Source organism: Stegostoma tigrinum, chromosome 31, assembly GCF_030684315.1.
Source record: "Stegostoma tigrinum isolate sSteTig4 chromosome 31, sSteTig4.hap1, whole genome shotgun sequence".
Classification (NCBI taxonomy): domain Eukaryota; kingdom Metazoa; phylum Chordata; class Chondrichthyes; order Orectolobiformes; family Stegostomatidae; genus Stegostoma; species Stegostoma tigrinum.
Window position 1 is genome coordinate 36,736,168 of NC_081384.1, and position 27,308 is coordinate 36,763,475.

Genomic DNA, 27,308 nt, shown 5'->3' on the forward strand with positions numbered 1-27,308 from the left:
GTTCTCCCTGTCAAAATGCAGCACCTTACACATCCCTATGTCCATTTAAGGTTCTATACTGTCCTCATAGTTCAGAATACATTGAAATTTTCTATTAGCTGCAAACTTTGTGAAATTGTTTCCTTCACATCAAGATCTAGATGATGATATGCATCAGAAAAAGCAAAGCTCCCAAGACTGACCTCCAGCAAATTCCTCCACAACACTTTGTCCAGCTTAAACTTTTGGCAAAAATCTGTAGCTCGGGCTGTGGATGAGGTTATTGACTTGCTTGCCAAACTGGCTTGTTTTTCTTCACACATTTCATCACCATGCTAGGCAACATCATCAGTGGAGTGTCCAATGAAGCAATGTTATTCTTCTCCACTTGGAATTTATACTGTCCGGTCCGATGTGGAGAGTACTGTCATTTCCGGTTTTGATCTGTATGAGTTTAGATATGGGGTCCAATTCTATATGTTTGTTGATTGAAGTATGGGTGGAGAACCATGTCTCCAGGAATTCCCATGAGTATCTATGTTTGGCTTGGGCTACTATGGTTACTTTGTCCCAGTTAAACTGATGGCCTTCATTGTCTGAATATGCAGATATTAAGGAGAGTTAATCATGTTGTTTTGCTGGCAACTGATGATCATGTATTCTGAGTACATAAACCAGACATCCCTCTCAGACCTATTGTTTCCTTGCCAGGCGCGCGCGCGCACAAATTGGCCAAGGACCTACACCTAGTAGATGGATCAGCCCATTCTATCCATTTAACCCAAGATTTTCTTGAAACCCTCAAGAACACAAAAATCAGCGACGATGAGATTATGGTATCCTTTGATGTCACAGCTTTATTCACATCAGTTGCCATCCCAATAGCCAAAGAAACAGTGACAACATTACTAGAGGAAACAGCAATGCAGACCTTCAACTCTATCGGCAAGGACAACCTACTTTAAATTACGAGACCTCTTCGACTTCAGTGTTCAAATATACAAACAGATCAACGATACACCAATGGGGTCACCCATCTCAGGACTCATCACGGAAGCAGTCATACAAAGCCGAGAACACACCACCTTTCCCTGCATTCAACCTAAACTTTGGATCCAGTACGTAGATGACACGTTTGGCATTATTAAACCCAACAAATTAGAAGAGACCCACCATCTCGTCAACAGCATATTCGCAGGGATTAAATTCACAAGGGAAGAAGAAAACAACAATCAATTTCTGTTTCTGGATGTTAAAGTAGAACGGTTGACAAACGAGAAGTTCCAAACTTCAGTATACAGAAAACCAACCCATATAGATCAAATCCTCAACTTCCACAGCAACAACCTGCATGTCCATAAACAAAGCTTCATTAGGACACTATTTAAATGGTCCAGGACACGTTGCAACACTCCAGAACTATGCCAGGAACGAAGAAGAAGAATTATACAAGATCCTCGCTTTAAACGGATATTCCCGCAACTTCATCCACAGATACCTAAAATTAGACAACAACAGGAGGACACAATACAACCTAATACACTGGCCACACTGCCCTACAACAAGAACATATCGGAACTGACAACAATACTCCTTAGACCACTAGGAATCATGGTAGCCCACAGCCACTTTGCGACAAACACATACAAGGATTAAAGACTCCATTCCCACAACATGCAGAACAAACGTGGTTTACAACATACCATGCAACTACTGCCACAAACATTACATTGGCCAGAGAGAGTAGGAACTGCAGATGCTGGGGAATCTGAGATAGCAAGGTGTAGAGCTGGATGAACACAGCAAGCCTTCCTGCTCCTCTGATGCTGTTTGGCCTGCTGTGTTCATCCAGCTCTACACCTTGCTATTACACTAGACATACTGGAACTAACATAGCCATCAGAATACATTAACATCAGCTAGCAACAAAACAACATGATGAACTCTCCTTACTATCTGTACGTTCAGATGATGAAGACCATCAGTTTACCTGGGACCAAGTAACATAGTAGCCAAAACCAAACATAGATACGCACAGGAATTGCTAGAGGCATGTTTCTCCACCTATACTTCAATCACCAAGCATTTAGAATTGGACCCCATGTACAAACCCATACAGATCAAAAACAGAAATGACAGTCCTCACCATATCGGACCGGACAGTATAAATTCCAAGCGGAGTAGAATAACATTGCTTCATCGGAGGCTGCACTGATGATGTCACCCAGCATGGTCACGAAATGTCTGAACAAAAAGAAGCCAGCTCAGCGAGCAAATCAACAACCTCACTTCGTCCAGCTGGTAGAATAGCCATTAATCGCTACCATCTGATTCCTATCACTCAGCTAATTTTGTATCCACATTTCTACTTTCCCTTTTATTCCACTTTTCTCAAGTCTGTTGCGTAGCACTGGATCAAATTAGTTCTGGTAGCCCATTTGCCCCACATAAACAGCTTTACCCCTATTGATCGTTCTTCTTGCCTCTTCAAAAAATCCCTAGCAAGCGAGTTAAATTCAATGTTCCTGTTAGAAATCTTTTCCTACTCAATCCATTCTTTTCCATGTGACTACTATTTCTATCCCAACGATTTGTTTTCAGAAGCTTTCTGGCCATTCAAGTTAAACAGAGTAGCCTGTAATTGTTGGGCTGTCTTTTCAACTTTGGTTGAAGAAGGGCATGAAGTTTACTGATCTTCAATCTGTGGCACCTCCTCTTAACCTGGAGAAGACTGAAAGATGGTGGTCAGTTCCTCCGAAATTTACACACGCCCTTCAATATTCTTGGCCACATGCTCAATGGATACTTTATAGTTAATCTGTATTAATGGAGCATTGAGTACAAAGGCAGGGAGGTGATGCTGAATTCATTTTAAGACATTTGGTAGATTTCATGTGAAACGTTGCGTACTGTTATGGCCAACATAATATAGGAAAGATATGATTACCTTGGAAGTGCAGAAGTGATTTACAAAAATTGTTCCAGGAATGACAAAGTTACACTTTGGCACTATCTCAGGTACACTGTACCTAGGAACAGATTCTTTGTGTTTGTTACAGAATTGAAAGAGTAAAAAAAAAAGTCTAGCAAAGTTTTAAAAGTTTTCGAATTACTCAAAGTCTAGAACAAGAATAAAAAGTATCTTTGTAAAAGTACACAAATTATAGTCTTTTTCACTAAGTCTGTGTCCACCGGGCATCAGAACACACAGCCTCACTGCCTCCACACTCCAGGCTCCAGTCCATGGCTAGTTTCCCAGGACTTGTCTCCCAGGCCTGCGTCGGCTCAGACTGCTTCCCTCTCCAGGCTCTGGCCCGTGACCTGCCTCCAGGACACGCAGCCTGCACTGGCATGGTCTCCTGTTTTGGCTGGACACAGAGTCACTTCCATCCTCCATTCCCTCCAGGTAGGTTTAAGAAGTTAAAGCAGGCAGAGGCCTGACTGTAGTGTCCTACTCTGCTGCCATCTTGGATCAGTAATACAGAGAGTAGGTTGAAGAAGTTGGGGCTGTTGTCCTTGGAGAGAAGAAGGTTGAAAAGAGATCTTGCAGATGTTTTCAAAATCATGAGCAGGCTGCACAGAATAGATAGAGAGAAGCTGTCCCTGTTCACAAAAGAAGAAAGAACAATAAGGAACAGATTTAAATGATGTGCAAACAAAGCAAAAATGATGTGAGAAAGAAACATTTGATTCAACACATTAGGGTGTGGAATGCACTGCCTGGAAATGTGGGGGAAGCAGATTAATTTTAGGCATCCAAGAGAGCATTGGTGTGATAGAAGTGATGTGCAGGGATATGGCGAAAAAGCAGGAAATTGGCTCAGCTAATTTTGTATCCACATTGCGACTTGCCCTTTTATTCCACAAGCTATAACTTTTCTCACAAGTCTGTTGCATGGCCTATGTGCCATAACAGTTCGAAGATTCTACATCGTCATCCAGTCCCATTGCCTTGTCAACTGCACGTACCAAAAGTTCCTTCCAACTCTTCTTCCTTTTCAATTTTAAGCTCTTCTCATGACAGAGTCTGCACCATCGCCTAGGTAACATGTACATCCTTGGTAAAGACATACGCAAAGTATTCATTTCATAGCTCAGCCATATCCGTGCCTCCATGTGGGCCCAAATCAACCCTACTTCTCTTTTTACCACTCTTCAATTTCCTCCTAATGTTGACAGCTAATCTTTTATTATAATTCCTGTTTGCTGCTCTAATTTCTTTTTCATCTGAACTTTCTGTTCCTCTTGATTCTCATTTACATTTTCTACCTGGACGTGTGTCATTAGCACACTTATTAATACCTTAATTTGTGTCTCATGTGTCATCGCACATTTTGTGCGCATCGTGCTGAAGTTCGAAATCTGGAGGCTCTGCTCCTGTATTCAGTAATCTGGTGCTCACCACTTTTGCCAGTGAGAGTGTGGGTGAATTGCAGCAGGATGCACCTTCACAATTCACAGAGGCAGCAACATTTTTAAAAGCAATTTTCATTGCTGAAATTGTCAAAACGTGCATGTATGAATGACAAGGCACAAATCCTGCCAGGGTCCGGATACTTCAGTGGAATTGTGGAGAGTTAGCATAAAAGTGAATAAGATCTGTGGAACTGACAAACTCTCAAGGTCATTTAAACTACCCAGGCTGTAAATTTTGAAAAAAAAAGTTTCGGCATTCAAAATCAGTACTGCAATTTCAACAGATTTTTCTTTGCGTAAGCTTGAAAATTATTTTTGTAGTAGTGACAGTTCTGGATTTCCATAATACCTCAGTGTCACAATCACGGGCTTGCAAGTTCACAATTTAATTGATACCTCCAAATGGCTGTAAAGCAATTAGCTGTCTTTGATGCATAGTTATAAATGCAGTTGCCTGTTTGCGTGTGATTAAGCAGTTTAAGTAACTTAAACATAATCAATTGGCTTTTATTAACAAGTGTGTTTTGAAATAAAAACAGATGTCACTCTTGATTCCTGCCTAAAATGGCTAGTTGTTGGCTTGGATTATGTAAGGGTGGTGGATGCAACGCCAGAGACTGGCATGATTGGCAGAAATGCTGTAGGTTGTGCGCGCAGATGAGATGAACAGATTGAAATGGAGACATGGGGCACCATGGTGTGCGGTTGGTGGCAGGGGGGAGGTGGAGTGAATGATTTGGCATGAAAAGAATGGAACAACAGTAGAGAGACAACAGTTGACATGGAAGATATAGGGGTCATAGGGTGTAGGTTGGGACAAGAGTTAGCATACACTGGCACAGATAGAGCCTTGGGAGTAAGTGGGGATAAGGGGTTGTGAGGGCTAGAGTCTTACTGGTTTCATTGTAACTGGGACAAAAGTTCCGGATCACTGACATGGGCCTTTTAAACAGTCTTAATAAAAGCAAAATAATGCAGATGCAGTCACCTGAAATAAAGTGCGAGAGGAACTCAACACTTCTAGCAATTTGTGGGGAGAGAAACAGAGTTGATGTTTTGAGTCAAACATGACTCCTCTTCAGAACAAAGACATTTGTTTGGACTCAACGTGTTAATGCTGTTTCTCTCTTCACAGAACACAGAAGTGTTTGTCCAGGGTATTCTATTTTCCTTTCCAATAGCCAGTTTCTGGCAACCCTCATGGCTGCCTCCAGACTGTTTTCAGAGGAGCAGCTATCCTGGCTCCAGTCAGCACCTTTCCATTCACAATCCACCCAACCTGGAACAAAAATACACTATTCTAGGAAACTTTTTCCCTGAATTCAGTTTGTGGGATCAGGAAATTTTGACTTGGAAGTGAAAATTCAGTCCTTGCTGTTACATGTGATCCTAAGATATGCCTGTCACCTCATAATTGTGCCAACTATAAGATGTCCTTCATCCACCTCCATATTATTGCTTAATTTCATCCATGTTTCAGTGCATGAGCTGTTGCAACTCTTAACCATACCTTTGTTACTTCTAGGCTTGACTATTCCAACATGCTCCTTGCTGGTCTCTCACATCTGACCCTCTATAAACCTGAGGTCTGGCAAAATTCTACCGCCTTCTCTTAATTTACAGCAAATCCCAGACCCCACAGTAATAGAGCACCTGTAAGCTGATGTCCATAATTTTATTTGAAACATTTCTTTCTCACTGCAGAAGTGAATGTTATTGATGCTGCCAAGTTAATTAGCTTGGAGAAGTAATGAACCTACTTAAAACACAGTACAGATGCCTCCCAAAATTGATTACTATTGCAGAATTTAGTTTCATTATTTCTTCCACTTAGTTCCTAATTATATAAAGCAACATCCACTGCTAAAATAAAAGAATCAAAAAGCAGAAAAGGCTAAAGATGCCTTTTTTATTCAATTGTGCCAACATAATGCTTTGCTAGAAAATCATCATTTACTGTATATATTTTGTAAAGTTGGACTCTTCAGCATCTCCTTTCGTTCACAACACCAATGCTAGCCATACGCCCCTGCATGGGGCCTAACTGTTGGAAATCTTCTCTTCTAAATCATTTTATCTGACAATCTCTAAGTGGCTCCTTAAATTCATCATTTCATCAAGATTTTCACCACCTATCCCAACATCACTTCCTTTTTATGATCTTGAAGTGCATTGTGACATTTTACAACACTGGAATTGTCATAAATACAAGACCTTGTGCCTATTAATAACAAGATATAATTAAAAAGTCAGAAAATTTGTTAATTAAAATTTGGCTCAGTGATACTTTACAATCAAATAAAGCATTGTCACATCCTATCATTAAGACATTCCTGTTTTAGAGAGTCTATTAAATGCAGTACATGCCAGTTGCTTGATGCCATGTCAACAGTTGTAATTGGCTCATTAATAAATCAAATAACAGTAGATTACTCCATTCTGTTTCTTGCTGTTATTAAGTCACAATGAAACATTGGAAAAGAGCTTAATAATCTTAAATAGTTCCATAAAAACTTCCTAAATTACCAAAGAATAATTCAGTTAAAGAACCCTTCCCATCACAGTGCTCGGTATTTTCTAAAATTGTCATTTCATTCCAGTCCTATAACTATTCCTGGTCACAGGAATCACTGACATGACAAATGAGACAGGGCAGGAAAGACTGGGCGGGAAAGACAGAGCATCTCCCCAGGGCAGATGATGAAATTTAAATTCAATAAAAATCTGGAATTAACAGTCTAATAATAACCATGAAACTATTGTTGATTATTGGAAAAACCCACATGATTCACTGATGTCCTTTAGGGGAGGAAACTGCCATCCTTACCTGATCTGGCTACATGCAACTCCAGATCCACAGCAAAATGGCTGACTCTCAACATCCCTCTGGGCAATAAATGCTGGCACAGCTAGTGACACCCTTATCCCATGAATAAATAAAAACAAAAACTGAAGTGAAGGAAAAGTAATGAAATCTAAACCGGGGTAATGTGTGTATATGTGAATGCATGGAGTAATGTAAATAAGACTGGTGAGTTACAGATAGAGTTTGGCATGTAGAGATATGATGTTGTGGCGATAACAGAGACTTGGATCAAAATAAAGGGCAAGACTGGGTATTAATTTTTTATTATTATAAGGTGTTCAGGAAAATCAAAAAAGGGAGGAAAGGGGGAGTGGCAATATTAGCTCAGGTAGCAATGCAGAAGTGTACAAAAATGATGCCGTAGACGATCCAAGGACAGCATCAAACGGTTAAGGCCAGCAAATAAAAAAAGGTTCAAATACATTGCTCAATATAATTTGTAGACCACCAAGCAGTGAGAAGGATTCACAATGCAGTGTGGACCTGGAGGAACACAGCAGGCCAGGCAGCATCAGAGGAGCAGGAAAATTGGCGTTTCACGTCAAGACCCTTCTTCAGAAACGGGGAGGAGGAAGGCAGCTGGGAAATAAACAGAAAAGGGAGGCGTGGGTCTGGGAAAGGTGGGTGGGATGGTGATAGGTGAGTGCAGGTAGGAAGTGGTGGGGCGGATAGGTGGGAGAGAAGACGGATAGGTTGTGACAGGTCAAGGATGTGAGGATGAGGGAAGACCGAACATGCGATAAGGCCAGGGGTAGGGAGATTTTAAAACTAGGGGGTGAATTCCACATTTAGACCATTGGGCTACAGGCTCCCCAGGCAGAACATGAGGTGTTGCTCCTCCAAATTGCAGGCAGTGTCATTGTGATACAGAAGGAGACCTCTCCCTGGAAGTGGAAGGGCTTGTTAAAATTGCTGGCAACAAGAAGGTGTTGTCGTTTGTCGCGAATAGAGCGCAGATGTTCTATGAAATGGTCTCTGAATCTATGCTTGGTCTCACCAAGAGGAGGCCACATTTGGAGCAGTGGATACAGTAGACCAAGTTGATGGATGTGCAGATGAACCCCTGTCTGATGCAAAAATTTGCCTTGGGCCTTGAATGGAGGTGAGGGGGGAAGCTGTTGGGGCAGGTATAGCACTTACTGCTGTTGCAGGGAAAGGTGTTGCATGTGGTGGAGTTAGCGGAGAGTGTGGAGTTGCGGAGAAGGAACAGTCCCTACAAAAGGCAGATGGGGTGAGGAGGGAAATATCTCTTTGGTTGTGGGGTCTTGTAGAATACATGGAACAGTCCCTTTTCCACTGCCACGATGGCACCATCCTCGACCTCTTCCTCCGCTACATTGATGACTGTATCAGTGCTGCCTCATACTCCCACGAGGAGCTTCAACAGGTCGTCAACTTTACTGACACCTTTCACCACAATCTCCAAATCACCTGGACAATGTCAGATGCCTCCCTCTTCTTCCTGGACCTTTCTGTCTCTATCTCTGGTCACTGCCTTGAAACTGACATCTACTTCAAGCCCACCGCCTTCCACTGCTACTGGGACTACAGCTGGTCTCACCCACCTTCCTGCAAGAATGTGATCCCATACTCCCAATTCCTCGATGTTTGCTCCCAAGATGGGGTGTTCCACTCCTGCACATCCCAAATGTCCTCCTATTTCAAGCACCATAACATACACCCCCCCAGTGTTCGAAAATACCCTCAACCACATCTCTTGAATTTCCTGCGCTTCTGCTCTCACACCCCCATCCCGCAACAAAAATAACGACAGAATCCCCCTCATCCTTGTATATCACCCCACCAAGCTCCTCATTCAACGTATCATTCTTCACCATCTATAATCTAATCCCACAACCAAAGATTTCCCTCCCCACCCCTACCTGTCTTTTGTAGTAGGGACTACTCTCTCCACAACTCCCTCATCCACACCACATTCTCCACTAACTTCACCACTCAGGGCACCTTTCCCTGCAACTGCAGGAAGCACTACATCTCCCCCCTAAACTCCATTCAAGGCACAAAACAAAACTTTCATATCAGATAGGGGTTCATCTACACATCTGTCAACTTGGTCTTTTGTAGCTGCTGCTCCCTGTGTGGCTTCCTCTATATCGGCGAGAACAAGCATAGACTCAGGGACCGTTTCGTACAGCATGTGCACTCTGTATGCAACAAACGACAACATCTTCTGGTTGCCTACCACTTTAACTCTGCTTCCCTCCCCCCCACCCCCGCCCTCCTTTGGGTGACTTGCCCATTCTGGGCCTCCTCATATTCTACCTCAGCAGCTTACAGCCTGCTAGCCGAAACATGGAATTCACCAGTTTTAAAATCTCCCTATCTCCTGGCCTCATTCCATGTTCAACCCTCCCTCTCATCCCCACCTCCTTGACTTGACACAACTTGTCCATCCTCTCTTCCACCTATCCACTCCACCTATCTCACTGACCAATCCCCACCTGCACTCACTTATCTTCCCTAACCCCATCCCTCCTCACTCTATTTAGGTCCCAGCTCCCCACACCTCATCATTTCTGAAGACTGGTCCTGACCCGAAACTTTCCTGCTCCTCTGATGCTGCCTGGCTTGCTGTGTTCCTCCAGCTCCACACTGTGTTACCTCTCACTCCAACATATGCAGTTCTTGCTTTTCTCTGAGTGATTCAGAGGGACAAATCTGCGAGGAAAGTACACAGTGACACGAAGATTATAAGGGGAGACTTTAATCACCAAACACAGACTAAGCTACTGTCAGTGTAAGGGGCAGTGAGACGCAAATGTTCAGGAGAATTTCTTACAGCAGTCTGTGTACAGTCCAACAAGGAAGGACACATTGTTAGATCTGGTTATTGAAAATGACATGGGCGAAGTGCAAGTTAACATCGGTGGGGAACATTGAGGAGGTAGCAAACACTGTCATGATGTTTAAGATGACGCTAGAGAATGACAGTCAAGCGAGAGTTAGAAAAATCAATTGGCAGAGAGCTGACTTCAAAGGAGTAAAAACTCAGCAAGATTAATTGTCATGAAAGGTTAGTATGTAGAATGATAACTTAGCAATTGGCCATCTTCAGAGAAGAGATGGTTAGGGTACTGTCAAGATATATTCTCGCAAAAATGAAAAGTTAGGCAAAGAGATTCTCACTGACAGTAGCTTAGTCTGTGTTTGGTGATTAAAGTCTCCCCTTATAATCTTCGTGTCACTGTGTACTTTCCTCGCAGATTTGTCCCTCTGAATCACTCAGAGAAAAGCAAGAACTGCATATGTTGGAGTGAGAGGTAACACAGTGTGGAGCTGGAGGAACACAGCAAGCCAGGCAGCATCAGAGGAGCAGGAAAGTTTCGGGTCAGGACCAGTCTTCAGAAATGATGAGGTGTGGGGAGCTGGGACCTAAATAGAGTGAGGAGGGATGGGGTTAGGGAAGATAAGTGAGTGCAGGTGGGGATTGGTCAGTGAGATAGGTGGAGTGGATAGGTGGAAGAGAGGATGGACAAGTTGTGTCAAGTCAAGGAGGTGGGGATGAGAGGGAGGGTTGAACATGGAATGAGGCCAGGAGATAGGGAGATTTTAAAACTGGTGAATTCCATGTTTCGGCTAGCAGGCTGTAAGCTGCTGAGGTAGAATATGAGGAGGCCCAGAATGGGCAAGTCACCCAAAGGAGGGCGGGGGTGGGGGGGAGGGAAGCAGAGTTAAAGTGGTAGGCAACCAGAAGATGTTGTCGTTTGTTGCATACAGAGTGCACATGCTGTACGAAACGGTCCCTGAGTCTATGCTTGTTCTCGCCGATATAGAGGAAGCCACACAGGGAGCAGCAGCTACAAAAGACCAAGTTGACAGATGTGTAGATGAACCCCTATCTGATATGAAAGTTTTGTTTTGTGCCTTGAATGGAGTTTAGGGGGGAGATGTAGTGCTTCCTGCAGTTGCAGGGAAAGGTGCCCTGAGTGGTGAAGTTAGTGGAGAATGTGGTGTGGATGAGGGAGTTGTGGAGAGAGTAGTCCCTACTACAAAAGACAGGTAGGGGTGGGGAGGGAAATCTTTGGTTGTGGGATTAGATTATAGATGGTGAAGAATGATACGTTGAATGAGGAGCTTGGTGGGGTGATATACAAGGATGAGGGGGATTCTGTCGTTATTTTTGTTGCGGGATGGGGGTGTGAGAGCAGAAGCGCAGGAAATTCAAGAGATGTGGTTGAGGGTATTTTCGAACACTGGGGGGGTGTATGTTATGGTGCTTGAAATAGGAGGACATTTGGGATGTGCAGGAGTGGAACACCCCATCTTGGGAGCAAACATCGAGGAATTGGGAGTATGGGATCACATTCTTGCAGGAAGGTGGGTGAGACCAGCTGTAGTCCCAGTAGCAGTGGAAGGCGGTGGGCTTGAAGTAGATGTCAGTTTCAAGGCAGTGACCAGAGATAGAGACAGAAAGGTCCAGGAAGAAGAGGGAGGCATCTGACATTGTCCAGGTGATTTGGAGATTGTGGTGAAAGGTGTCAGTAAAGTTGACGACCTGTTGAAGCTCCTCGTGGGAGTATGAGGCAGCACTGATACAGTCATCAATGTAGCGGAGGAAGAGGTCGAGGATGGTGCCATCGTGGCAGTGGAAAAGGGACTGTTCCATGTATTCTACAAGACCCCACAACCAAAGAGATATTTCCCTCCTCACCCCATCTGCCTTTTGTAGGGACTGTTCCTTCTCCGCAACTCCACACTCTCCGCTAACTCCACCACATGCAACACCTTTCCCTGCAACAGCAGTAAGTGCTATACCTGCCCCAACAGCTTCCCCCCTCACCTCCATTCAAGGCCCAAGGCAAATTTTTGCATCAGACAGGGGTTCATCTGCACATCCATCAACTTGGTCTACTGTATCCACTGCTCCAAATGTGGCCTCCTCTTGGTGAGACCAAGCATAGATTCAGAGACCATTTCATAGAACATCTGCGCTCTATTCGCGACAAACGACAACACCTTCTTGTTGCCAGCAATTTTAACAAGCCCTTCCACTTCCAGGGAGAGGTCTCCTTCTGTATCACAATGACACTGCCTGCAATTTGGAGGAGCAACACCTCATGTTCTGCCTGGGGAGCCTGTAGCCCAATGGTCTAAATGTGGAATTCACCCCCTAGTTTTAAAATCTCCCTACCCCTGGCCTTATCGCATGTTCGGTCTTCCCTCATCCTCACATCCTTGACCTGTCACAACCTATCCGTCTTCTCTCCCACCTATCCGCCCCACCACTTCCTACCTGCACTCACCTATCACCATCCCACCCACCTTTCCCAGACCCACGCCTCCCTTTTCTGTTTATTTCCCAGCTGCCTTCCTCCTCCCCGTTTCTGAAGAAGGGTCTTGACGTGAAACGCCAATTTTCCTGCTCCTCTGATGCTGCCTGGCCTGCTGTGTTCCTCCAGGTCCACACTGCATTGTGAATCCTTCTCACTGCTTGGTGGTCTACAAATTATATTGAGCAATGTATTTGAACCTTTTTTTATTTGCTGGCCTTAACCGTTTGATGCTGTCCTTGGATCGTCTACGGCATCATTTTTGTACACTTCTGCATTGCTACCTGAGCTAATATTGCCACTCCCCCTTTCCTCCCTTTTTTGATTTTCCTGAACACCTTATAATAATAAAAAATTAATACCCAGTCTTGCCCTTTATTTTGATCCAAGTCTCTGTTATCGCCACAACATCATATCTCTACATGCCAAACTCTATCTGTAACTCACCAGTCTTATTTACATTACTCCATGCATTCACATATACACACATTACCCCGGTTTAGATTTCATTACTTTTCCTTCACTTCAGTTTTTGTTTTTATTTATTCATGGGATAAGGGTGTCACTAGCTGTGCCAGCATTTATTGCCCAGAGGGATGTTGAGAGTCAGCCATTTTGCTGTGGATCTGGAGTTGCATGTAGCCAGATCAGGTAAGGATGGCAGTTTCCTCCCCTAAAGGACATCAGTGAATCATGTGGGTTTTTCCAATAATCAACAATAGTTTCATGGTTATTATTAGACTGTTAATTCCAGATTTTTATTGAATTTAAATTTCATCATCTGCCCTGGGGAGATGCTCTGTCTTTCCCGCCCAGTCTTTCCTGCCCTGTCTCATTTGTCATGTCAGTGATTCCTGTGACCAGGAATAGTTATAGGACTGGAATGAAATGACAATTTTAGAAAATACCGAGCACTGTGATGGGAAGGGTTCTTTAACTGAATTATTCTTTGGTAATTTAGGAAGTTTTTATGGAACTATTTAAGATTATTAAGCTCTTTTCCAATGTTTCATTGTGACTTAATAACAGCAAGAAACAGAATGGAGTAATCTACTGTTATTTGATTTATTAATGAGCCAATTACAACTGTTGACATGGCATCAAGCAACTGGCATGTACTGCATTTAATAGACTCTCTAAAACAGGAATGTCTTAATGATAGGATGTGACAATGCTTTATTTGATTGTAAAGTATCACTGAGCCAAATTTTAATTAACAAATTTTCTGACTTTTTAATTATATCTTGTTATTAATAGGCACAAGGTCTTGTATTTATGACAATTCCAGTGTTGTAAAATGTCACAATGCACTTCAAGATCATAAAAAGGAAGTGATGTTGGGATAGGTGGTGAAAATCTTGATGAAATGATGAATTTAAGGAGCCACTTAGAGATTGTCAGATAAAATGATTTAGAAGAGAAGATTTCCAACAGTTAGGCCCCATGCAGGGGCGTATGGCTAGCATTGGTGTTGTGAACGAAAGGAGATGCTGAAGAGTCCAACTTTACAAAATATATACAGTAAATGATGATTTTCTAGCAAAGCATTATGTTGGCACAATTGAATAAAAAAGGCATCTTTAGCCTTTTCTGCTTTTTGATTCTTTTATTTTAGCAGTGGATGTTGCTTTATATAATTAGGAACTAAGTGGAAGAAATAATGAAACTAAATTCTGCAATAGTAATCAATTTTGGGAGGCATCTGTACTGTGTTTTAAGTAGGTTCATTACTTCTCCAAGCTAATTAACTTGGCAGCATCAATAACATTCACTTCTGCAGTGAGAAAGAAATGTTTCAAATAAAATTATGGACATCAGCTTACAGGTGCTCTATTACTGTGGGGTCTGGGATTTGCTGTAAATTAAGAGAAGGCGGTAGAATTTTGCCAGACCTCAGGTTTATAGAGGGTCAGATGTGAGAGACCAGCAAGGAGCATGTTGGAATAGTCAAGCCTAGAAGTAACAAAGGTATGGTTAAGAGTTGCAACAGCTCATGCACTGAAACATGGATGAAATTAAGCAATAATATGGAGGTGGATGAAGGACATCTTATAGTTGGCACAATTATGAGGTGACAGGCATATCTTAGGATCACATGTAACAGCAAGGACTGAATTTTCACTTCCAAGTCAAAATTTCCTGATCCCACAAACTGAATTCAGGGAAAAAGTTTCCTAGAATAGTGTATTTTTGTTCCAGGTTGGGTGGATTGTGAATGGAAAGGTGCTGACTGGAGCCAGGATAGCTGCTCCTCTGAAAACAGTCTGGAGGCAGCCATGAGGGTTGCCAGAAACTGGCTATTGGAAAGGAAAATAGAATACCCTGGACAAACACTTCTGTGTTCTGTGAAGAGAGAAACAGCATTAACACGTTGAGTCCAAACAAATGTCTTTGTTCTGAAGAGGAGTCATGTTTGACTCAAAACATCAACTCTGTTTCTCTCCCCACAAATTGCTAGAAGTGTTGAGTTCCTCTCGCACTTTATTTCAGGTGACTGCATCTGCATTATTTTGCTTTTATTAAGACTGTTTAAAAGGCCCATGTCAGTGATCCGGAACTTTTGTCCCAGTTACAATGAAACCAGTAAGACTCTAGCCCTCACAACCCCTTATCCCCACTTACTCCCAAGGCTCTATCTGTGCCAGTGTATGCTAACTCTTGTCCCAACCTACACCCTATGACCCCTATATCTTCCATGTCAACTGTTGTCTCTCTACTGTTGTTCCATTCTTTTCATGCCAAATCATTCACTCCACCTCCCCCCTGCCACCAACCGCACACCATGGTGCCCCATGTCTCCATTTCAATCTGTTCATCTCATCTGCGCGCACAACCTACAGCATTTCTGCCAATCATGCCAGTCTCTGGCGTTGCATCCACCACCCTTACATAATCCAAGCCAACAACTAGCCATTTTAGGCAGGAATCAAGAGTGACATCTGTTTTTATTTCAAAACACACTTGTTAATAAAAGCCAATTGATTATGTTTAAGTTACTTAAACTGCTTAATCACACGCAAACAGGCAACTGCATTTATAACTATGCATCAAAGACAGCTAATTGCTTTACAGCCATTTGGAGGTATCAATTAAATTGTGAACTTGCAAGCCCGTGATTGTGACACTGAGGTATTATGGAAATCCAGAACTGTCACTACTACAAAAATAATTTTCAAGCTTACGCAAAGAAAAATCTGTTGAAATTACAGTCCCTCTTCCGCACCTACACAGGCCCCAAACCCCACCTCTTCCTCCGGTACATTGATGACTGTATCGGCGCTGCCTCTTGCTCCCCAGAGGAGCTCGAACAGTTCATCCACTTCACCAACACCTTCCACCCCAACCTTCAGTTCACCTGGGCCATCTCCAGCACATCCCTCACCTTCCTGGACCTCTCAGTCTCCATCTCAGGCAACCAGCTTGTAACTGATGTCCATTTCAAGCTCACCGACTCCCACAGCTACCTAGAATACACCTCCTCCCACCCACCCTCCTGCAAAAATTCCATCCCCTATTCCCAATTCCTCCGCCTCCGCCGCATCTGCTCCCACGATAAGACATTCCACTCCCGCACATCCCAGATGTCCAAGTTCTTTAAGGACCGCAACTTTCCCCCCACGGTGATTGAGAACGCCCTTGACCGCGTCTCCCGCATTTCCCGTGACACATCCCTCACACCCCGCCCCCGCCACAACCGCCCCAAGAGGATCCCCCTCGTTCTCACACACCACCCTACCAACCTCCGGATACAACGCATTATCCTCCGACACTTCCGCCATTTACAATCCGACCCCACCACCCAAGACATTTTTCCATCCCCTCCCCTGTCTGCTTTCCGGAGAGACCACTCTCTCCGTGACTCCCTTGTTCGCTCCACACTGCCCTCCAACCCCACCACACCCGGCACCTTCCCCTGCAACCGCAGGAAATGCTACACTTGTCCCCACACCTCCTCCCTCACCCCCATCCCAGGCCCCAAGATGACATTCCACATTAAGCAGAGGTTCACCTGCACATCTGCCAATGTGGTATACTGCATCCACTGTACCAGGTGCGGCTTACTCTACATTGGGGAAACCAAGCGGAGGCTTGGGGACCGCTTTGCAGAACACCTCCGCTCAGTTCGCAACAAACAACTGCACCTCCCAGTCGCAAACCATTTCCACTCCCCCTCCCATTCTCTTGATGACATGTCCATCATGGGCCTCCTGCACTGCCACAATGATGCCACCCGAAGGTTGCAGGAACAGCAACTCATATTCCGCCTGGGAACCCTGCAGCCATATGGTATCAATGTGGACTTCACCAGTTTCAAAATCTCCCCTTCCCCTACTGCATCCCTAAACCAGCCCAGAGCATCCCCTCCCCCCACTGCACCACACAACCAGCCCAGCTCTTCCCCCCCACCCACTGCATCCCAAAACCAGTCCAACCTGTCTCTGCCTCCCTAACCGGTTCTTCCTCTCACCCATCCCTTCCTCCCACCCCAAGCCGCACCCCCAGCTACCTACTAACCTCATCCCACCTCCTTGACCTGTCCGTCTTCCCTGGACTGACCTATCCCCTCCCTACCTCCCCACCTACACCCTCTCCACCTATCTTCTTTACTCTCCATCTTCGGTCCGCCTCCCCCTCTCTCCCTATTTATTCCAGTTCCCTCCCCCCATCCCCCTCTCTGATGAAGGGTCTAGGCCCGAAACGTCAGCTTTTGTGCTCCTGAGATGCTGCTTGGCCTGCTGTGTTCATCCAGCCTCGCATTTTATTATGTTGAAATTGCAGTACTGATTTTCAATGCCGAAACTTTTTTTTTCAAAATTTACAGCCTGGGTAGTTTAAATGACCTTGAGAGTTTGTCAGTTCCACAGATCTTATTCACTTTTATGCTAACTCTCAACAATTCCACTGAAGTATCTGCACCCTGGCAGGATTTGTGCCTTGTCATTCATACATGCACGTTTTGACAATTTCAGGAATGAAAATTGCTTTTAAAAATGTTGCTGCCTCTGTGAATTGTGAAGGTGCATCCTGCTGCAATTCACCCACACTCTCACTGGCAAAAGTGGTGAGCACCAGATTACTGAATACAGGAGCAGAGCCTCCAGATTTTGAACTTCAGCACAATGCGCACAAAATGCCCCCTCCTAACTACCAGCACTATTACCACATTACTGATTCAGTTCTGTATGTGTTCCTCTTGTAGCAACCGCAATATCTCCTGTGGTGCGGCTGGCCTCTAACTGGCTGACTGTTCTTTTTTGACTGACCTTTCATTCTTGGGATCTTAATTCCTGGTCTTTTCCAATGCTTGATTGCCTTGTGGTTCAGTGGGTCTTCCCAAAAAGAAGCAACACAATTTTCTCTCTGGCTGCCCAGCCAGCAGGCCAGACACCTGATGCATCACAAAATTCTGTCCTTTCTTTGAAAATGTATCATGTATTGAGCAGGAAATAATTATTATTCAATTAATTTGAACCCTAACTTGGCTATCAGTGATGTCATTCCTTAATGTGTTGCATATTAACCAAATCACTAATATTGAAAGTTTAGAATTTCAGCTTATATAAGCTAAAATATAAGCCTATTTCCAACATGCCACAGGCTTGATGACTGTGATTTATTTTGTCACAACTATAGAATATCTTGCAACATATTCTGGTTAAGACATGTGCATGTTTGATTTTAATGCGGGCTGTGAATATGATTGCCACTGAAACAGACAAGATCCTTGGGTTTCAGCTGCAGCATGTTATAAAACCACCCTAGGTTGAGCTGGCAACCGGAAATTTTAATCAGTCTTCGGTGACTAAATTCCTCTGGGTTTATGGGTATTTATCTTTCAGTTTATTGCTGAGTTTCAGTCCCAGAGTCACTCAAATTTGCCTGCAGCAGTACTGATGGAATTATTTGGTATTAATTGTGAAACAGTTCAGTAGTGATGGGTGGTGGTGAATTGGCTGTTCAAGAAGTGGTTTGAAGAATCCTTTAATGTCAACTGCGCTCTGCTATTTTGTTGAGTGTAGGCAACTGATCTTAGAAGCAATGATATGCAAAGAATATAAGAGTAAAATAATGGGGGTGAGAAATCCATGTGTGTTGTGGTCACACTTCATGAAGCTGCTAGAACTTTAATACGTGGCAATTGGGCAACAAAATAATTTCAAGACTATTTAATACAGCTCCTACTGAGGAAGGTTAAATTTTTCATTGTTTCTACATATTTTCATCTGAAAATAAATGAAGAAAACGAATATGACTTTTTATTACAACCAAGTGGAATTGTATGGCATTTGCTTTTTGTTACACAAGGTCATGTAACTTCTTGAGAGTTGCATTTGATACTTTTGTGGATCATTTGGAATGAGATGTCTTTGGCTTTAAAAGCTGATGTTAAGCATTTGGCAGACACTTTAGTTTCTTTAGTTAAGTTGCTGTTTGTCAAAGGACTGAGAGAAGGGGAAGTTGGACTCGGATTGCTCAAAACAACTGCAAGCCCAAACTAGTCTCTTGCTTTCTCCCTCTGTGAATGGAACAGAAGCAGTATTTAAAGACCCTGAAGAAAGAACTTCTATCTCAATAAAAGGCCCAGGTCTAACTGATCCTCTACAGAATTGACAACCACAGTAATTAATTGCAAAGCAGTATCATTACCAAAAACCAACAGAATAATAAAAATGTTTGAAATAGTAGGAACTGCAGATGCTGGAGATTCTGAGACAACAAGGCGTAGAGCTGGATGAACACAGCAGGCCGAGCAGCATCAGATGAGCAGGAAAGCTGACATTTCGGGCCGAGACCCTCATTCAGAAACAGGGGCGGCGAAGTGGGTTCTGAAATAAATGGGGAGAGAGGGTGAGGTGGCGAGAAGATAGATAAAGGAGAAGATAGATGGAGGGGAGACAGACAGGTCAAAGAGGCAGGGATGGAGCTAGTAAAGGTGAATGTAGGTGAGAAGTTAACGAAGGGATAGGTCAGTCCAGGGAGGATGGACAGGTCAAGGGGGTGGGATGAGGCTGGTAGGTTGGAGATGGGGGTAGGGCTTGAGGTGGGAGGAGGGTATGGATGGGAGGAAGGACAGGTTAGGGATGCAGGGACAACAGGGCTGGTTTTGGAATGTAGTTGGGGTAGTGGAGTTTTTGAAGCTTGTGAAGTCCACATTGATACCATTGGGCTGCATCGTTCCCAAGTGAAATATGAGGTGCTGTTCCTTCAGCCTTCTGGGTGGCATTGTTGTGGCACTGCAAAAGGCCCAGGACATGTCATCTGCAGAATGGGAGGAGGAGCTGAAATGGTTCACGATTGGGACGTTCCACCCTTGTGGTTTGAATTTTTGATCCACAGAATTTGTTCCTTTTTTGCTAATTTTTTCCACCCATGACACTTCTGCAAAACTGTCAGGCTTGTCTCAGTTCTGTTTGTGGGTGAGTGTGTTGGAGTGCAATGATGGTATACTTTAAGTTAGCATATTCAAAATTCATAATCTTTTTTGCCACTTGTTAAGTACATGTTACAACAAATTGCTTTTGTTTTCTTATTTACTACTGAGTTTCTTTTATCTTAAATAGTGTGCAAAACCAGGCAAATTAGCCATCTAAGTGATTAAATTGCTCGTTTATACAATTGTGATGACTCATTTGTGATGATTGTGATGGAACAGTATTCTCATTAGGGTCACGACGATTGTTTGTATCACCCCTGTCTAGACAAATAGATGAGCAATGTGTGAATCTTTGACTATGTTGGTCATTTTGATATTTCTGAGGGAATGCAGTGATAGACGCATAAAGTTTAAATCATTTTAATATGCAGTTACCTGAAACCACAAATTCCAGCAAAGACTTGAATTTGGGACATAACCAATGAGGGAAAAAAACATGGAAGTTTCAACATCAGAGAGGGGGATTGTGTGCGGGTTCTGGAATAAATAGGGAGAGAGGGGGAGGCAGACCGAAGATGGAGAGAAAAGAAGATAGGTGGAGAGGAGAGTATAGGTGGGGAGGTAGGGAGGGGATAGGTCAGTCCAGAGAAGACGGACAGGTCAAGGAGGTGGGATGAGGTTAGTAGGTAGGAGATGGAGGTGCGGCTTGGGGTGGGAGGAAGGAATGAGTGAGAGGAAGAACAGGTTAGGGAGGCAGAGACAGGTTGGACTTGTTTTGGGATGCAGTGGGTGGAGGGGAAGAGCTGGGCTGGTTTTGGGATGCGGTGGGGGAAGGGGATGAACTGGGCTGGTTTTGGGATGCGGTGGGGGTAGGGGAGATTTTGAAGCTGGTGAAGTCCACATTGATACCATTGGGCTGCAGGGTTCCCAAGCAGAATATGAGTTGCTGTTCCTGCAACCTTCGGGTGGCATCATTGTGGCACTGCAGGAGGCCCGTGATGGACATGTCATCTAAAGAATGGGAGGGGGAGTGGAAATGGTTTGCGACTGAGAGGTGCAGTTGTTTATTGTGAACCGAGCGGAGGTGTTCTGCAAAGCGGTCCCCAAGCCTCTGCTTGGTTTCCCCAATGTAGAGGAAGCCGCACCGGGTACAGTGGATGCAGTATACCACATTGGCAGATGTGCAGGTGAACCACTACTTAATGTGGAAAGTCATTTTGGGGCCTGGGATGGGGGTGAGGGAGGAGGTGTGGGGACAAGTGTAGCATTTCCTGCGGTTGCAGGGGAAGGTGCCGGGTGTGGTGGGGTTGGAGGGCAGTGTGGAACGAACAAGGGAGTCACGGAGAGAGTGGTCTCTCCGGAAAGCAGACAAGGGTGGGGATGGAAAAATGTCTCGGGTGGTGGGGTAGGATTGTAAATGGCGGAAGTGTCCACAACCATTTGCATTCCCCCTCCCATTCTTTAGATGACATGTCCATCATGGGCCCGAAAAGTCAGCTTTTGTGCTCCTGGGATGCTGCTGGGTCTGCTGTGTTCATCCGCCTCACATTTTATTATCTTGGAATCTGCAGCATCTGCAGTTCCCATTATCACTGGAAGTTTCAACTCCAAGATTTCAGAGGTCTATGAAAATAAATTGAATTACAGCTTTCCCTTGTAATTTAGGTTATCTGGAAGCACCTCAGTTGTTTGTCCCCTGCATTTTTTGTCTGCTGTATTGAAGCACCAAGTGGAAAGAATGAATTTACATTAAAACTTTGTTAAACACTAGTTCGATGCTTACATTTGGTTCTGTTCAGAATTATGTGACATACATGAGCAAATGTGCTGCTGTTCTGATGAAATTAAAATGCTATGGTGGCGAAGCTACTTATGCAATAAAATTTTGAATATTTTAAGGGAATACTTCTACATTGCAACATAAACAATGGCACAATCTACGGCAAATATGATACCATTATTGGGAGAGGGAGGTAAAGAGGATTGATCAAATAAAATTTTGCAGATTATTTATCCAAATTTGCTCAGTAATGATAAAAACAGACCCTATCAACCCATGATAACAAAGTGTGGAGCTGGATGAACACAGCAGGCCAAGCAGCATCTCAGGAGCATAAAAGCTGACATTTCTGGTCTAGACCCTTCATCAGAGAGGGGGATGGGGAGAGGGATCTGAAATAAATAGGAAGCGAGAGGGAGGCAGACCGAAGATGGAGAGAAAAGAAGATAGGTGGAGAGGAGAGTATAGGTGGGGAGGTAGGGAGGGGATAGGTCAGTCCAGGGAAGACGGACAGGTCAAGGAGGTGGGATGAGGTTAGTAGGTAGGAAATGGAGGTGCGGCTAGAGGTGGGAGGAGGGGATAGGTGAGAAGAAGAACAGGTTAGGGAGGTGGGGACAAGCTGGGCTGGTTTTGGGATGCAGTGGGGAGAGGGGACGAGCTGGGCTGGTTCTGTCTCCATCTCAGGTAACTGGCTCGAAACTGATGTCCATTTCAAGCCCACCGACTCCCACAGCTACCTAGAATACCCCTCCTCCCACCCGCCCTCCTGCAAAAATTCCATCCCCTATTCCCAATTCCTTCACCTCCGCCACATCTGCTCCTCAGGGGATCCCCCTCGTCCTCACATACCACCCCACCAACCTCCAGATAGAACGCATCATCCTCCGACACTTCTGCCATCTACAATCCGACCCTCACCACCGAAGGCATTTTTCCATCCCCACCCTTGTCTGCCTTCCGGAGAGACCACTCTCTCCGTGACTTCCTTGTCTGCTCCACACTCCCTTCCAACCCCACCACACCTGGCACCTTCCCCTGCAACCGCAGGAAGTGCTACACTTGCCCCCACTCCATCTCCCTCACCCCCATCCCAGGCCGCAAGATGACTTTCCATATTAAGCAGATGTTCACCTGCACATCTGCCAATGTGGTATACTGTATCCATTGTACCCGGTGTGGCTTCCTCGACATTGGGGAAACCAAGCGGAGGCTTGGGGACCGCTTTGCAGAACACCTCCGCTTGGTTTGCAATAAACAACTGCACCTCCCAGTCACGACCCATTTCAACTCCCCCTCTCATTCCTTAGATGACATGTCCGTCATGGGCCTCCTGCAGTTCCACAATGATACCACCTGAAGGTTGCAGGAACAGCAACTCATATTCCGCTTGGGAACCCTGCAGCCCAATGGTATCAAGTGGACTTCACAAGCTTAAAATCTCCCCCTCCCCCACTACATCCCAAAACCAGCCCTGCTCGTCCCCTCCCCCCACTGCATCCCTAAACCAGCCCAGCTTGTCCCCACCTCCCTAACCTATTCTTCCTCTCACCTATCCCCTCCTCCCACCTCTAGCCGCTCCTCCATTTCCTACCTATTAACCTCATCCTGCCTCATTGACCTGTCCGTCCTCCCTGGACTGACCTATCCCCTCCCTACCTCCCCACCTATACTCTCCTCTCCGCCTATCTTCTTTTCTCTCCATCTTTTGGTCCGCCTCCCCCTCTCTCCCTATTTATTTCAGAGCCCTCTCCCCATCTCCCTCTCTGATGAAGGGTCTAGGCCCAAAATGTCAGCTTTTGTGCTACTGAGATGCTGCTTGGCCTGCTGTGTTCATCCAGCTCCACACCTTGTTATCTCGGATTCTCCAGCATCTGCAGTTCCCATTATCTCCTATCAACCCATGATATCTATTGTACAAATTACAAAAGTGCTGCAGACCTGTTCAGTGATCTTGTATGTAATTTATTATTTTATGCTAACACTGAGAATCTTTCCATAAACTAGGTGAGCCGTTTACTGATTTTGGGTGGTGCCAACGTGAATTATCGGACAGAGGTGTTGAACAATGCCCCAATATTGTGCGTCCAGTCTCACCTTGGTAATTCGGACATGGTTGCTCTTCTGCTAGAGTTTGGCGCAAATGTGGATGCGTGCTCAGAGAGTGGGCTGACTCCTTTGGGCTATGCAGCAGCTTCTGGACATCTCACAGTTGTTCACCTACTTTCCAAACGGCGTGCAAAGGTAAGTCTTAAGACCATACGACGCAGGAGCAGAAATAGGCCATTCAACTCATCTCTGCTGTTCGGTGAGATCATTGCTCATCTGATAATCCTCAACCCCACGTTCTTCACTTTTTCCCCATAATTCTTCATCCGTTACTGATTAAATATTGTCTGCCTCGGCTGTAAATATCTGACATGGCCTCAATAGCTGTCTGCATAAAGAATTCCACAGATCTTTACCCTCTCAGAGAAGAAATTTCCTCCTCACCTCCGAGTTAAATGTGTGACCCATAATTCTGAGATTATGCCTTCTGATACTAAACTCTCCCACAGTGGGAAACAACATATTCACATCTACCCTGTCAAGTTCTCTAAGACTCTTGTTAGTCTTCAAAATTTATTAGACACCAAATGTCAGTGGTAGGCAAAACTCTGCGTCATTATCTTTTCAATATATCTTTCAATTGCTCTACTCCTTTATTCAGAAATGTATTTGTCATGGTCCATTTTTAGATTTAAATGAATATTTCTTGAGGCCTACAGACCTTTTCCTTCCTGACTTTTGTCTTTAGTTCTTAATCAGATTAAACTGGATATACCACACAGAAACAAGCCATTTGACCTGACCGGCTGATATCGGCCATTACATTTACTCAAGCCACCTCTTAACTTCTCTCATCCTACTGTACCAACAAAACCCTCTGTTCCTGCTTCCTCAAGCTTGCCTCCCTTCCCATTAACTGTGCCTGCATAATATGCTTCAATTGCTCCCTGTGGTAGCAAATTCCAAGTTTTTTCAAAATTCTGTATCTTACATTGATAGGTTTTGGTTTTGCTCTTCGGAAAAATAAGTATTTGCACGTAGTAACACTTTATCTCTGACTACTCTACTAAACTGTATAATTTTAAAAGTTTTAATTAGGTCACTCATTTGCCTTCTCAGAAGAGAAAATAGATTTGCCTGTTCATTGTCTTCTGATAGGTCCACCATGCATTTCTGTAATCAATCTTGTAACCCTTTTTTGCACCCTTACAAGTGCCTCGAGATGACCTTTTTTTTAATATGCCAACCAGAATTTGTATGCAGTACTCTAGATGTGATCTAAGCAATGTTGCTTAGTATGATTGATTTACTCTTCAACTCTCATGATTGCTTTGCTTATTCTTTATGGCTTTGTAAAACTGTGTTGCAACTGTGTGTGTTGAATATTTGTGCACCTAGATCCCTTTTGCCCCTTGAGACCATTTATTTTCTTGTAAGTAGTATGTATTTTGACGAGAAAAAGGAAGCTGTAATATGTAACATTTCTACATATATGCTATTTACGTAAACATTCTGCATGTTCGTTATCTTGCAATTGATGTTGCTCATGTCATGAACAATTTCCCCCATCATTCCCCCAGATTTGGCCTTAGCTATAAGTTTAAATCTTGGAACCAACACAATTTCTAAATCTGAGATATAAATGTGAACGTCAGAGATTTCAGCAGTCATCTCTATGGAACACAGCTTTGGGCTATTTACTTGACTGAACAGCTTCCATTTCCCTCTATTATCCGCCTGAAGCTAGTTAACTCTATATTCTATTATAAGTCTCATGCAGCACCTGTATTATCTGAGTTCATTCATTAGCCTATCATGTGGCTCAGTATCGTTTTTGACAATCTAGATATGTTACATCTACTACATTACCTGTATTTGCTGTTAATTACCTCTTAAAAATAAATCAATGAGGTAAGTCATACAGATTTTCCAATTATAAATGTATGCCAACTAGCCATTTTTTTTTGTTTGGAATCTGGATGTTCTATTATTTTGGCCCATAGCAGAGATTGTATAATTTCTCCTACTGCTAATTTTAAACTAAGCATATGCTTCACTGTTGTGAAAACTGTGTACCCTACCATACACATATATATTTTGGTCCACGATTCCCTGGGCATGTTTCATCTTTCCCCCTTCCTTTGTTATAGGGTTTCCCATTAGCTATTCATCAGCTTTTTGGCACTACCTGTTATTTGCTAAGGAATTATTACAAATATACAACAATTCCTCCACTGTCTCTTCCCTAGGTTGTTTTAAAATATGCTAATGCAATCCTGCTGAGTAGGTATTTTATCCTCTTTAACTTAGTTTATTTAATATTTCACCTCTATTTTAAATATAGTAATTTAATGTCTAATGTTAGCTGTCTTTTTTCCCAGAAAGTATTGAAGTCCCATGATTATTTAATATTTCTCTGTTGTTGCCTGTAATATTATCAGTTGGTCAACAAGTGGCTGTATTATAATTTTAAACTTGACATTTTTTCTTTGGGTTGCTGTGGAATATTGTTTACTTTTATATTCCTTGGTAACTTAATATCTTGGTTCCCCTTTTCTTGTCTAATTGATGTTGATTTTTCTTCTGATCTCTTTATATTTTCTCCCCTGCTGCCCATATATCTAGTGAGTGTCTCCTTTACCATCAATGTTTCTCCTTATGTCCTTATTCATCATTGGTGATCCCATATATTTAGCTTTTTTTTGTTCTTCCCAGGCTTTTGAATACTTTTTTAAAAAATGTTTCCTATTGGGTGTTTTACACAATTGTTTCCTATTGGGTGTTTTACACAATTGTTTGCCGATATTGTTATCCGTTTAACCTTCTAAAGTTTCATTTGCATCCTCACAAAATTGACTTCTCTCCAATCAATTGCATTATTTTTTTCCCAAGCTTAAGGCCTTCTCATTTATTGTTTTGAAGTATACAATATTATGGTTTCTGTTGCCTCGATGTTTTTCTTTTCGGTGCTTTGGCTGTTCCCCCAGTGGTTTTTGCTCTTTGGATATTTGACTAAGGTTGGTGAAATTTACACCTTAAAGAAAATAGAAGTCTTGACTTAAATCTTTCTAATGCTTTTACTTTATCAAAAAATATTGAGGTTTATGTTTTAACTGACTGATTAATCATTCTCAAAGGTGGACCATCTAGATAAGAATGGACAATGTGCTCTAGTGCATGCTGCACTGCGGGGCCACTTGGAAGTAGTTAAATTCCTAATCCAGGCTGATTGGATGCTAGCAGGACAACAGCAGGGAGTGTTTAAGAAGAGTCATGCAGTTCAACAGGCACTGATTGCTGCAGCAAGCATGGGATATACTGAGGTATGTATTGCATTTTATGGATTTTAAAATTGTTTTACATTGTAATATTATGTAATAAGACAGAACTAAATGTATTCTTTTCACATTAAGTGTATGTTTACAATAATTACCAAGCGTAAGGAAGTATCTGCTGCTGTTCCCATAAAGATGGTGAATCTCTACAGACAGGCATTACAACTGTTTGTAGAGCTTCAGAACTAAGTGAATTGTTAATAGTGTTCAAAAATATTTT

General features: G+C 43.4%; 1 protein-coding gene across 18 annotated transcripts in view; it reads left to right on the forward strand.

Annotated features, from left to right (window-relative positions):
* The window catches only part of tanc2a (tetratricopeptide repeat, ankyrin repeat and coiled-coil containing 2a), a 778,741-nt gene that overhangs the window by 679,391 nt on the left and 72,042 nt on the right, over nt 1–27,308 (forward strand). For all 18 annotated transcript variants that reach the window (XM_059638827.1, XM_059638832.1, XM_059638830.1 and 15 more), the window contains 2 exons: nt 23,712–23,948; nt 26,891–27,076. In XM_059638827.1, the coding sequence (XP_059494810.1) occupies nt 23,712–23,948; nt 26,891–27,076 (423 nt within the window). The remainder of the gene's footprint in view (nt 1–23,711; nt 23,949–26,890; nt 27,077–27,308) is intronic.